This window comes from Vigna umbellata, chromosome 11, assembly GCF_029865625.1.
Source record: "Vigna umbellata cultivar VRB3 chromosome 11, Vumbellata_1.0, whole genome shotgun sequence".
Lineage (NCBI taxonomy): Eukaryota > Viridiplantae > Streptophyta > Magnoliopsida > Fabales > Fabaceae > Vigna > Vigna umbellata.
The window spans coordinates 1,389,192-1,404,020 of record NC_142175.1 but is presented as its reverse complement, the minus strand read 5'-3'; the positions used below and the strand labels follow the sequence as shown (position 1 = coordinate 1,404,020).

At 34.1% G+C, this 14,829-nt stretch overlaps 1 protein-coding gene across 2 annotated transcripts in view; it reads left to right on the top strand.

Moving 5' to 3' along the window:
* The window catches only part of SGT (UDP-Glycosyltransferase superfamily protein), a 42,771-nt gene extending 32,944 nt beyond the window's left edge, over positions 1-9,827 (top strand). For both annotated transcript variants that reach the window (XM_088101743.1, XM_088101744.1), the window contains 5 exons: positions 145-247; positions 327-403; positions 6,763-6,810; positions 6,888-7,037; positions 9,449-9,827. In XM_088101743.1, coding sequence (XP_087957869.1) covers positions 145-247; positions 327-403; positions 6,763-6,810; positions 6,888-7,037; positions 9,449-9,616 — 546 coding nt within the window. In that variant the 3' untranslated portion in view covers positions 9,617-9,827. The remainder of the gene's footprint in view (positions 1-144; positions 248-326; positions 404-6,762; positions 6,811-6,887; positions 7,038-9,448) is intronic.
* The last annotated feature ends 5,002 nt before the right edge of the window (positions 9,828-14,829 follow it).

Genomic DNA, 14,829 nt, shown 5'->3' with positions numbered 1-14,829 from the left:
TTAATTTCTCTTCCTCCTTTCATACACTCTTAAAGTCCTATCATCTTATCCTGACTTTTATCCTTCTCCTTTATTAAATTTATTTTTCTTAAGAACAAGAATAATGTTTTTAATGTTATTTCTACTCTCTCATTTTTCCGGCAGCCTGTTCAAGAACCAAAAAAGATGACAGAAATAATTGTAGATGCACTGGAGACCACTGGACAGAGAGGCATAATCAATAAAGGATGGGGAGGACTTGGGAATTGTAAGAATTTTTCTATTTTTTGTTTTCTTGATGGAATAGTATTAGTTTTACGTTTTTTTCAACATGTTTTTCTTCCCAGTGACAGAACCAAAGGACTCAATATACTTGTTGGATAGTGTCCCTCATGATTGGCTTTTCTTGCATTGCAAGGCAGTGGTAAGACTACTATACTATCTAGTTATTCTTAGAGGATGTTTGGTACCAGGGAAATTTTTTCATACCCGAAAATTATGATTCTTGGTGAATCATGAACAGTGTGAATTGTGAGTCTTAGGGCTGACTAAATTTTGTTTGTTTTCTTAAAAATAGTTTTGGAAATATTTGTATGACCTTTTTAAAGATTAAAGAGTAATATGCTATTTTTACTAAAATCCTTACTTATTCGTACATTAAATTCTTTAGAGTTACCTGTTTTTTTTTTCTCTATAAAACTTTTATTTTGAGGATGCATTTTGCAGGAAAACTGGCTAGACCATTCTTAAGAATGTTAATTTTAAAAAAAGTAAATTAAACACGCGAAACATACTTTTCCAAATTTAAATTCTCGAGAAACTAAATATTTACTTTCGATTGTACTTTTCCTTAGTCGATCCATTATAGTAGTACAAGTCACATTGAATTATTAGAATAAAAGATCATATGTCTATTGAACTTTCAAACTCTTTAAGTCGGTCGAAGTCATAATTTGTTGGATAATCGTGGCCTTGCAGCTGATGTTTGCTGTTTCACAAATCTGGAAAGTCTGTTCGGTACAAAGCTTACATAATCATGTTTCAGTGTTTCTAGGCAGCATCATTTGTATATTGAATGAATCTTTAATTTCCATTCATATGCATCTTTTTCAGCATACTTAATCTAGTATTTTTGTTTATTGAAATTTTTTACGTAGTAGCATGTCTTATAGTACTACAATTTCTTTCACGACATGAAGATGAAAACAATGTTGTGTAAGTAACTTGAGGGAACCTTTTAAAGTATTGAACCATGAAGACCAACACCTAACCTGAAAGTTTTTCGATTCATGTTACCCCTATCATTCAAAGAATCAAGATCATCCAAACCTTGCCCTTGCCCTTTCATTCATATCAAGAAATTACCATATAAAAATTTTGCTCTTTCATTACCAAGTTCTATTTCTTGATGTGGAGAAACTTAGTTACAATCTTCACATTGCCATTGATTACTATAATACCTATAATAAAAATTTCTGTTACTCATGATTATCGAAGATTGTGTAATCCTAGAAAAATGCATAAATAAAAATATTATCGAGTTATGAGCTAGACAATGAAGAACTGTGCTATTCTTTTCTTTGTCCATCCATCAATTGATATGGAATTAACCACTTCATAACATGTTGAGCTTCCTTTCTCTCTCAGTCATGTGACCCTTTTCACCTTTTCTATCGTTGAACCCCACATTTCGTTCACTAGGTTAAGAGAATAAACTTTCTTATTGTCTTGTAGAAACATCATTGATTGGGGTAGTTGAAAGAAAGTACGTAATCCACCTTATCCCACCTATTGTCATCTAATAAAGTATCCTTTACAATTTGTGTTTCCAACATCTTCCTTGTAAGAAGACCATTGATCACTAATCATCATCTTTTGCAGTCCTCTTTTCAATTGCATAAATCTTTTGAGCATTACAGTAGTGGAGGTAAATCTTGTTGGAGCAAGGAAAGCAATTCAATGAGTTAAAAATGGACAATCTCATTGACTGACTCAAGATGAAAATTTTAATAATTGCATCTTCCACGGTTTGGGTAATCCAAAAACAGTCTTGGTACACAACAGTACTTGTCTGAATTCTCAGCTGCATATGTATTCTTTAAAGCAAGATATAGTGTATGAAGAGCACACAGAGTCCAATAAATAGATAGAAAGCAATTATTTAAAGCTTTTGTTCTACTAACAATTGCATTATTAGTTACATCATTTGATGGCCTAATTCCTAATTACCTTCGACATATGGTTGACCGTGAAATCTTTGTTTAGTTTCTTGCTGATGGGTTTGATTTGGTGCCCCATCTTCTTTTTGATAATATATTACAAATGTTGCAAATTATTAAATATAGAAAAACTAAGTATAGGATTAATCTCCCTTGTGTCTAAAACTCACATAGGGTAATATATTTATAATGAAGAATGATACATAAATATGTTAAATTGAAGATATTGTTAAAAACAATATCAACAATATCTACCAATATCAAACAATAGCAAAAGTGTATGTTTCCCTAATTAACATAAAATGAAATATATTTAATACTCCCCCTCAAGTTCGTGCATGTAAATCATATGTACCAAACTTGTTACAAATATAATCAATTCCTAAGACTTAGTGAAAACATTTGCTAACTGATCATTTGAGTTAAAGAACTCTGACTTGATGTCTCTAGATACAATCTTTTCTCGAATGAAATGACAATCAATCTCAATGTGTTTGGTCCTTTCGTGAAAGACAAGATTAGTATTGATATGAAAAGCAGTTTGATTGTCACATATAAGTTTCATTTGAGTGACATCTCCAAATTGTATCTCTTTAAGCAATTGGTTAAGCCAAACAAGTTCACAAGTAGCTGAGGCCACAGCTCTATATTCTGCTTCTACACTACATCTTTCCACAACCCTTTGTTCTTCCAAGAAATTAAGTTATCACCAATGGATATACAATACCCGGAGGTAGATATTCTATCAAAAGGAGATTCTACCCAATCAGCATCTGAATAGGAAACAACTTTTGTATGGCTTTGGAACTATATAACAAACCTTTTCTAGGAGATCCTTTAATTTACTTTGGTACATTCCAATGATCTTCACATGGGGAATTGAGAAATTGACTCACCACACTGATTGCAAAGGAAATGTTAGGATGAGTAACTGATTGCAAAGGTTTCTTGCTCTTCCAAGAAATTAAGTTATCACCAATGGGTATACAATACCTAGAGGTAAATATTCTATCAGAAGTAGATTCTGCCCAATCAACATCTGAATAGGAAACAACTTTTGTATGGTTATTGGAACTATATAACAAACATTTTCTAGGAGATCCTTTAATTTACTTTAATATACAAATGACTACATTCCAATGATCTTCACATGGGGAATGGAGAAATTAACTCACCACATTGATTGCAAAGGAAATGTCAAGACAAGTAACTGATTGCTAAGGTTTCTTGCTATTATAAGAAATTAAGTTACCACCAATGGTGACACAATACCCGAGGGTAGATATTCTATTAAAAGGTGATCCTACCCAATTAGTATCTGAATAGTAAGTACTTGGCCCAAAATACAGAGCCCAAGTTAAATCCTACACTACTTGTCCATAATACAAAGCCTAAATAAATCCTAGACTACTTGGCTAAAAATAGAAGACCCAAATTATTCCTACTTTACTAGAAGCTCCTTGATGGCCCAAGATGGCCCAAGAAAGAGAGAGACTAGGCTCATCTTCCACAGATACTTCAACTCTTCTTGAAAGTACTTGGACATGGCTAGAGGGTATGTCATCATCCCCTCCCTCTTGAAAATGATTTGTCCTCAAATCTTCAAGTTGGCTTATGGCAACACCCTCTTCTTTTTGGAGATGTTTGTCTTTTCTTCCCCTGCGGTCAAATACCCTTCTACTTATAACACAAGATAGTACAAGGGTTAGTACAATAAGTATATGAAGAATGTAGCTGCCAAGGATTTTACACCTTTGATCAAATGAGTGATCAAGGTCGTGGTTTTTTAGAGCATTTTCTTTGAAGCTCTTGTTTGCCTTGTGTTGAATGTATGTGTGTTTGAACTGACTTCTCATTCCTCTTTTGTTTTTCCTCACAAGCCTTTGATCCTTAGATTAATGACTCTTTTGTTGGGGCACTCTTTAGACTTGTGTTTTTTCTTGACACTTGGAACATTTATTGTTAGAAGAGTCTTTATTTTTCTTTTTATCTTTTTCTTTTTCTATTTTCTTTCTTATTTGTTTTTTTATCCTTTTCCACGTGAGAAGGTGTGAGAGGATGAAGTACAAACTTTCTTTTATTATGAGTGATGGTTATTTCATTGGTATAGCCATTATGTATGAATTATTTATCAAATAACCAAAACCTTCCTAACAAAGTATGGCAAGCATCCATAAGTACTATGTCACATAGCACACGATCCTTATAATTACCTATGGATAACTTAACCATTACTTGTTGATTAACTATCATTGACTCATCATCATTAATCCATTGAAGTTGGTAAGGTTGAGGATTGGGTAAGATTGGTAATGCTAATTTCTCAACCAACCTAGGGCTACAACAATTGCAATACGATCCACTATCCACAATAAGAAAACATGTATTTTCTAAAACTTTTCAACTTGTATGAAAGATGTTCTCTTTTTGTATTAGTTCTTGAGAACTAGGTTGATTGTAAAGAGCTCTTCTTATCATAATAAGTTCTCCTTTGCAAGGATGGACATCTTTCTTGATTCTGCCCCTCTCCTCACTCTCACTATCACTATCCTCATCTTGGCTACTAAATACATTATTACCCCTTAAGATCATGGTCCTTTTGGTGGGGCATTGTGATGAAATGTGACCTCTACCAAGACACTTGAAACATTTAATTTCACTAGTGCGAGTGTGAGATGATGTTCCCACCCTTGGTCTTTCTTTTTCCCTTACTTCTCTCTTTTCTTTTCCTAGATTCCTAGAGGGTTCTTCTTCTTCAACTTGTTTACCCTCCCTCTTGTAGTCTTTCTTATTACTAGAGTTAGAGTGGAGAGTTTTCAAACCTTTTCTCAAGAGTTGTTGCTCTACCTTTATGCAAATTTGTACCAAATGATTTAAGTCCCGGTAGGACAACAATTCCACTCTATCTCAAATTTCAAGATTGAAACCACTAAGAAACCTAGAGATAGTTGTCTCTTCCTGCTCTCTAATTCCCGCCCTCATCATATAATTCTTTGCCTATACTCTTCAACACTTTGACCCCTTGGTCAATCCTATGTCATGGACGTCTACTTGGGTCAACATTGGGCCTCGACCTTTGATGACTGAAGTGGTCTAAAAACCCTTCACTACTTGGCGCAAAATACAAGGCCCAAAATAAATCCTACACTACTTGGTCATAATACAAAGCCCAAATAAATCTTAGATTACTTGGTCCAAAATACAAGGCCCAAATTATTCCTACTCTACTAGAAGCTCCATGATGGCCTAATAGAGATAGAATAGGCCCATCTTCCACAGATGACTTCAACTCTTCTTGAAAGTGCTTGGCCATGGCTAGGGGGTATGCCATCACTTAAGCTAGGCACAAATATTGCCCAACAACTTAAGCAAGATTGTTCAAAAACCTACACTACTCGGCCCTTAATACAAGGGCTAAAACGAAATCCTACACTACTTGACCCTTAATACAAGATCTAAATACTCCTAATCTATTACAGGTGCTACATGATGGCCTAAGAGAAAGAGTTTTGCTTCACCTTGCATAGATACTCTAGCTCTTCTTGAATGTGCTTGGGCTTAAAGTCTATTTCTAGTCAATGTGGGGTTGAGTTAGGCTTAAAGTCCATTTCTTAACATGGTATCAGAATCATTGTTAGAGCCTATCCTATCCATTAATGTCTAGTCCCACGCACGAAATGTATATACTTTGGCGTGATGGGGTGTGTTGGAAGTCCCACATCGACTAGAGATAAAGCCAATTTGGAGTATATAAGTGGGTGCAAATGTCACCTTACAAGTCGGTTTTGTGAGGTTGAGTTAATCTTAAAGTCCACTTCTAAACATAAAGAAACAAAAAATAAAACATAAAAGATAAGATATCCAACACTCCCCCTCAAGCTGGTGCATATAAATTGCAAACTGATTACCTGAGTTAACGAACTAAGTCTTGATTTTTCTAGATACAATCTTCTCTCGAATGAAATAACAGTCAATCTCAATGTGTTTGGTCCTCTCATGAAAGGCAAGATTAGAACAATATTAAAAGTAGCCTGATTGTCATATATAAGTATCTTTTGAGTGAAATCTCCAAATTGTAACTCTCTAAGCAATTGCTTAAGCCAAACGAGTTCACAAGTGGTTGAGGCCATCGCTCTATGTTCTGCTTCTGCACTAGATCTTGTCACAACACTTTGTTTCTGGCTCTTCTAAGAGATCAAGTTACCACTAATGGAGACACAATATCGGGAAATAGATCTTCTGTCAGAAGGAGTTCTGACCAATCAACATCTGAGTAACAAACAACTCTTATGTTCTTGATACTTGATTGGGATGCTAACCTAGTTATGATTGCAGTTAGTACAATGATACACTAGCATTCTTGCTTTTTATAAAATATAGGACTTGTTGAGTGATTCTTAACTAGAGTAATTCACTGAATTCCAAAACTTGAGAGAAATGTAACTATTTTAGGGCTGCGTGCATGTAGAAGAGTCAGGTTACATTAGTATATTTACGAATGAAATCTTATGTCAATTATCTATTTGCAAGTTTTTATTCTTGTAGTTTTACCCATTTTTTGCAGGTTCATCACGGGGGTGCTGGAACAACAGCTGCAGGGCTCAAAGCTGCCGTAAGAAATTCGTTGTTTTATTTGTAATATTATCATGTCTTCTGATAATGTTTTTAATATGGATACTTTTGTGATAGTGCCCAACAACGATAGTTCCCTTTTTTGGCGATCAACCATTTTGGGGTGAAAGAGTACATGCTAGAGGAGTTGGTCCTCCACCTATCCCAGTTGATGAGTTTTCGCTTCCAAAGTTGGTTGGTGCAATAGAATTTATGCTAGATCCTAAGGTAAATATAAGTTTCATGGAATAACAAAATTGTATGCAAAAATTTTACTTATAACTTTTATAAAAGTAAGTATTGAAGCTAAACTCATAAAGCAAATATAAAAATATAGTTTGCGTATAATAATATGTGAATTGCTCTCCTAATGTCTATCTCGAGAAATACTCAAAATTGATATCTTACTTGAATAACTTTTGGACCTCTAGAAAGAGTTTAAAATTGTAATATACATTGGAGTTTAGTGTAGATTATCTTCTGTTTTTATTTTCTATTATGTTTGTGTATATATTGTGGGAAGGATGTCTGTATTTAGGAAAGCTTTTTGTGTTATAGAATATCGAATTGATATGCCCTAGATTTAGGATAATTTTTTCCTCTTTTTCTTGTTCTTTGTACCTCAATACATGTCCCATTTGGTGCTTTTTATGAAGCCAATAATATCCAGATATTCAGCTATGCTCTTTGTTTTCAAGTTGGTATTTACACATGCCATAAATGTGTTTCTTAGTCCCACCACACGTCAAAAGGAGTATTTAGGCTATAGTGTTTCCCCGTTGCTTTTGCACGTGTTTTTCCTTTCTTCTATGTTGTGGGATGGGAGTCCTTTTCACGAGTATTTCCTGTTCCTTGTCCTACTTCTATGTTTTTAGTTTGTCTTCCATTGGAGTCACTAGGTCCGTGTCTTCTTTCGACCTTTCATGCAAACTCTTTCTAGAGGTCCTAGTCTTCTTTTACTTTTCCTAGAAAGTGTATTTTATGTCTAATTCAACTTCAAAACCGACTTATAAAGTTAAGTTTGCATGTTATAATTTAATCATATTTCTAGTAACTATGGGATCTCCAACACTTAAAGTTTGAATTTTGTGCCAAATGATATGCACCATACGGAAAGTAAAGGTAACCAGTGTTCTTCTGTAGCCTATTGTACTAGTTTTGACCCCATTGACTCTACATATGATTTTTCCATTGTTGTTTGTAAAGTTGTTTATTTTTATTTTTGATCCCTAGTTCAATCTATAATTTCCTTAGTTATCACCAGCTGCCTCTCCTATCCAATGTTTTGTCACTATACCTATATCTCTCCATTGGAAGCACTTATTGTTGACTATTAAAATCTTGGGAGGATGGAAACATTGGTTAAAACTATATGTTTCCAAGGCAACACATGCGCTTTATTCATATTAAGAAAAAAGAATTAATACAATAAATAGAGGAGATTGGATATCCTCTGATAAAAAATGAGTAGATAAAAAAGTTACTAATAATATATATAATCTCGATTTTTGTGATTATATTGGATCATCTCCTTATTTATATAACTTAAACAATATTTCTGATTATATAGGATTAGCTTCTTATTTATGTAACTATAAAACATTTTTTTTCAAGTTGGAGCATATAGGTTTTATCTGCTGAGTTTTCTACAAGTATAATTAATCATTGATCCCCTTAGTGACTTGGTGAATATATCAGGCAATTGTTTATTAGAGTTGACAAATGCATTGGTGATGTCTCCAAACTCCATTTTTTCTCTCATAAAATTACAATCCACGTCAATATGTTGAGTCTTCTCATTAAAGATAGGATTAAAGGCAAATATGCTTGGGTGTCTCCCACAATGTGCTTTTGGGAGTTATTACAATGAACAGTTGTATGATATGGAACAAAAGTAAAGTAATTGACGTCAACATACACAAAATACCTATGAAGATAAGGAAAGAGAAACATCGATACTTTTTTTAGAGCAATGATTTCTCATGAAGACACATTTGAATGACTAAGGAGAAAGTTTTTCTCAACCAGCTGAGGTTGTGTAAAACATGTGGTACCAAAAACATGGAGGAAGACCGGTATAGAGGGGGGAACAAGGAAATAGGTTTTGAGTGAAGTGTAAATAGTGGATTTAATAACACTTCAGCTTCAGCATCAATATTTATGCATTGTTCAAAATGTTCTGTAGGAACAAATTCAACATATAACAATTCAGTCCTCTCTTCGTCCGTTCATTGTGAGTGATAAGTACCATGCATCCATGCCAAATCTCCTGCACCCCTGCATTGCTAACTGATCTGCTGGAAGCCACTGTAAGTGTCCGTGCACACGCTCTCTTTCGTCATGTGACTCACACGCGCAACATATCTGGGTGTGAGTGCCTCAAAGAAAACTTGGGACCAGAATACATCTCTAGTTTATGTCAAACCCCGTTTTATGCTTAACTTATTTGTTTTGTATTTGTCGGAATGGGTAATTGGGAGGTATATGTCTTGACTATGCCGTTTTAAAGTTAGGCTGAATGAGGAAAACTTTAATTTTTTACGTTTTCTGCCAAGCAATGCAAACCTAGTGGAATTTTTTTTTACTTGGGTGCGTTATAGCTGAAAGATAACCATTACATTTGCTTAATATTATTCCAGGTAAAGGAACGTGCAATTGAACTTGCTAAGGCCATGGAAAATGAGGATGGAGTGACGGGAGCTGTGAAAGCATTTTTTAAGCAGCTTCCTCAAAAAAAATCAGACGCTGATGCAGAGCCGCAGCCATCTAGTTTTTTTTCTTTAAGAAGATGTTTTGGTTGTTCTTGATTTGAATGCAGTTGATCAAGGCCAACCTTTTTTTTAAGTGAATAGCAAATATTCACTGCATTTATGAGATTTGCTCGACTTGTCACCCTGTCAGGTGATTGTATAATTCTGTGCATGCTTCTATTCTCATTGGTTAAGTTGAGTTTCAATATGTAAGTAAATTTTCTGTGGCTTTTAATTGATGTTATGTGCTCGGAATGTGTTTGTGTTCTGTATCAGTCTTTTGCACTTGAAATGATATGTTTGTCAATATGGCCGTAACCAAATGTTTAGAATAAATCCTAAACCCAGCATTTTAAAATATTTGCAAAATATTATTTATTTGACAAGAATCTATTCTGAAAAAGATTATTTTGTTAGTAGACCTAATTGCAACACAAATGTTAAGAAGACTTTTACACTGTTGAGAATTCGATTTATACTTCTAAGAACCTAACAAGCTTGTACTGGGAAGGGCTAAGAGAACTTTGGTGTTGGCATACATGGTAATGGTAATGGTAATCTAACTAAGGAAATGGAGGGACTGGTGATCTCTAACTAAGGAAATGGAGAGACTCTCTAAGAGAATGATTTTATTACATTCTCCTTACCTGCAATCTATTATTCTAAAAAAGGAAAACAAATTAATCTAAAAGATTATATACATGTTTTTTCTAATTATGAAGATTTTATAGATATCTTTTCTAATTTTAAAGATTTTATAAATATTTCTTCTAATTACATCAGTAACATTGTTTTTAGTGAATTTAAAGATAATGTCATTGGATTGGGTCAATCTAGAAAACGGAAAGTTACGGGCATAAAGAACAAAGTCAGAAGTAAGAGATGAGAGGGGTTAGGTAAGTGCCAATTCCACAAGTTTACGTTTTTGACAATTAGTAGGTCACCTTTTGGCATTATTGCATTGCCATCATGCGTTGGTGGGAGTTGAGGAGATGGGAGAGATGACATGCTCGAGGGCACACAGATGGGTGTTCGTTTTGATGTTTATGTGATATGATAGATCAACTCAGGGTGATCTCAATCTTGTTCTTACCGAAGCAAGATAGGTTGCCCAAAAACTGTTCAGAAAAGTCTTGGTGACGATGCTAGGATAGTGCATGAGAACATGGTAGAAAAATTTGCCAAGAAATCAAGGAACATTGAAGTAAAACCACGTGTTTTTTTATATATCAAAGGTGTTGTATTTGTATTTGTCAAAACATAATGAATACAGTAAATAGAGCAGATGTCATACCTTCTAATAATAAAACTATGATACTGAATAAATACAGGTGTTTCTAGTAACACATACAATGTAGATATTCCTAATTATAAAAGATATGCACCTTATTTTTACAATTATAAAAAAATAATTTTATTTTCTGATTAATCATTAGTCTTATGGATAAAAAGTTTTTAATATAAACACCTATGTTGTCTGATTCTAGGTTTAAGAATCTAATTTGTTTCGCTTTAAAGATTGGGGACCAAAAATTGATGTAGTAGGAAGCTTTCTTGATCTTGCATCAAACTATGAACCACCCGAGTCCCTTGTAAAATGGCTTGGAGATGGTGATAAACCTATTTACATTGGATTTGGTAGCCTGGTGAGCCTTTCTCCTTTCATTTTATAGTTATCTTTTCATACATTATTTTTGAAAGCTAAACCTAATTGTTGGAACTTTGCTTTGACATAATTGAATCTTTGTTGATGTGAAGGTCATTGCTTGAAAAGTGGTGTTTATAATTTCCATCTAGTTGTGAGTATGTCAAGGTTCTAAAAGATTTATCATTCCCAAATGTGAAATTCAAATTATCTCCCTTCAATATGCATTCCTTTACTCAAAGTGGATACAAGCATCCTTAATGTTCCTTTCGTAAGAGAATTGGACACACTCAAAATAAATGCTTCCTCTTACATGGTTTTTCTAACAAGACAACAAACATCTTTCGGTCTAATAAGGTTGAACCACATTTTATAGTGAATGATAAAGCCTTTTTAGTTGCATAAGACTCTAGTCAAAACTAATTTTCCCCTAAAATATAATATAGAAGCAACCTTGGGTATCAATCCTAGGAAATCACAATATGAAGATGCAAATGCTTGTAAACCACTTGTGTTGGAGAAATTAAACTAACTCTAAACATAAACTCCGAAAATTACTAAGCAATGCAAGACTATGACTAGAAACTACAAAATTTAGCTTAAAATGCTTATACAATGAATGGAATGATGGAATTTATGCTTAAAATGTACTACTGGACCCTAATCTACAAAAGCTAACACTTACAATCAACTATCAAACACTGAAAACAGAGATACGAAAACTGTTTGATGAAATGTGCATTAAACCTTAGTTTTCACTAATTTTTCGATGAAATGCATGAATGAAAATGAGATGCTCTATTTTCAATACAAGTGTATGGAACATAACCTAAACACTTATAACAACTAAAACATAGATTTAGAACTGAATAGGAACCAAAGAAATGAAAAACCACAATTAAACAAGTGATGTTTAGGGTCTTTAACAGAACTTGATTTAGAGCTTTTACTTGAAAATTCAACCCTTGGGTCAATTATGCCTCCTTAAATCCTTTTCAAAATTGTTTCAAATTTGCACCTTTGCTGGTTTGTCTTCTTAAATCACCTCCTTGAATCCGCCTTGAATCACCTCCTTAAGTCATATTTCTAATACTATACTAAACTAGATTGTCCTATTTAAGGCAAAAATAAAAAATCTACACTATAGTCAATTTTGCTTTCTTGCTTATGAAGAATGGGAAGTTCAAGATCAAATCTTGCTTTCTTAGTTACAATCGACTCTCACCAAGTCAATTTTGTCACGTCTTCTTGGAGCTGTTCATTCGTGTTAGGCATGGGAATAAATACATGATGACTTCTTCACTCAGACAAAGCTTGAAGTAAAGGTTATTCTTCATGTCCATGAGTCACACACAAATTACTTTTAGGAAATGTTTCTTTCTCCTTTGCTTAACTATTCTCAAGTTTATGAACTACCGTCTTCTTCAAGAATTCAAGAACGTTCCAGGAACTATTTTCGTGTTGCTTCCTCAGATCGTGTCATTTGTGGACATAGGACGCGGTCATGGTGGTAGATTTGTACTTTCCGATGCTAAATCTGTCTCACATATAGTCATATTACAAACATCTATTTTTATGGTGCAAATGTTTCCTACCAACCAAATGAGTCTCTTGTTCTTTATGATCTGCTACAAATCAACAACTACCATATCCCAAATTCAACCTCAACCTTCATCACGATCAAATAGTTGGATTAATCCTATTAATAAAACCCATAACCAATCTCATCAAGGTGTTCCTTTCTCTATGGTGGCTAATACATATGCTCAAGAACCTTTTACTAAGATACTAGATTCTGGTGCATCTTTTCATGTGATAGGAGATTCGTAGAACATTCATCAATTTGATCATTTTGAAGGGCTTAATCAAATCTATATTGGCAATGGGGAAGGTTTGCAAGTCCTTGGTTTTGGTTCTTTTTGTTTTAAGCATTGGTTAGATATATTACATTTTAGGATAATTCGGAAATCTTAGACTTTTGATATTGTTTGATATTGGTAGATATTGTTGATATTATTTTTAACAATATCTTTTATTTACCATATTTTTGTTTGGTTGCATATATACTTGTATCATTTTTTATTATAAATATATTACCCTATGTGTGTTTTAGACACAAGGGAGATTAATTTTACACCTAGACTTAGAGTTGGGAGAGAAACTGAAATTTTTTTTTGTTGTTGTTCGGTCTTAATACTCATACTACTTTATTTAAGGGATAGTAGATCAACATAAAACAGGGAAAACAGAAGGCTCCTATAAATCCCACTCTAAAAATCCCCCTAGAAAATACATTACATTTCAACAGTCCTCCTCAAGTTGGAGCATATAGATCGTATGCACCAAGCTTGGAATATATAAATTGAATTCTAGGCCTCCTTAGAGATTTGGTCATAATGCTCTGAGTTGTTCATTAGAGTTGAAAAACTCAGTAACAAGTTCCTTGGACAACAACTTCTTTCTAATGAAATGACAATCAATTTCTATGTGTTTAGTTCTCTCGTGAAACATTAGATTCGACAACAACATAAAAGACCCTCACAAAGACCCTAAAAACATCCAAATTTAAGCTCCAAAACTCAAAACCAAGGTTCAACAACTCCTAGACTTGAACAGATTGGCTAGTCTAGACAGCTTGGCCAGACTTGCTAGAGCTCGGCCAGACACCCTGGCCAGACTTGCTAGAGCTCGGCCAGACACCTTGGCTAGTCCAGCCATAACTCGATCAACCCGAAAAATGACTCTAACTTCACCCAGAATAACCCATTATGTACAAAAACATGGTAACAATGAATTACTCATCAATACCAACACAAAAAGTCATGATAGCAATATTTGAAGCATGGAAATCAACTATAGCAACACATGCACCTCACGCATACATACTAGGATAACTCAACACTCTTTTCAATCATATAGTGTTTTCACAAAACAACATGAACTAGGTATATATCAATATTGCATTACACATGCATAACCCGACAACCCCATAGCACAAGTTATACTAACCCTATAACATCCCGACATAACCCAATAGCACCCCTACACAACTTGGTCTTGGAAAACAATAATCAAATAATAATATAATACATAAAATCACGTGTCATGTTCATGTAGCACATGAAAACCTTAAATCCTTATAAATCATTCATAATAAATTACTAATACAAGGATGAACATAACTCAACAAAACATATTCAACACAATGACATTTGGGATGAAATAAGCTCAATAATTATAATTAGATTCATATGACCTAACGACACCCACAAGGCAACATGAATATGAACACATACACAAACACACAATTAAAACCATTGAAGGTTATAAACCTATTCCACTCATTGAAACAAATGCAACACAACAATGTTGGGCTTTCGAAAACAACTCAGCAATCATGACTATCATATCCCATCTTCACGGAATACACACAAAATAGGTTGAACATGCACTCACACATAATTATTCAATCATAGACATTGAAGGCTAGCTCCCCTTACCTTCACTCTAAGCAAACCTTTATCCTTACTCAACCTCCAACACTTTGAACTTCTAGACCTTCGCGTAACAAACCCGAAAGCCGTTCCTCTTTCTCTAAAAATTCCTCAAAGTGGCTAGGTTTTAA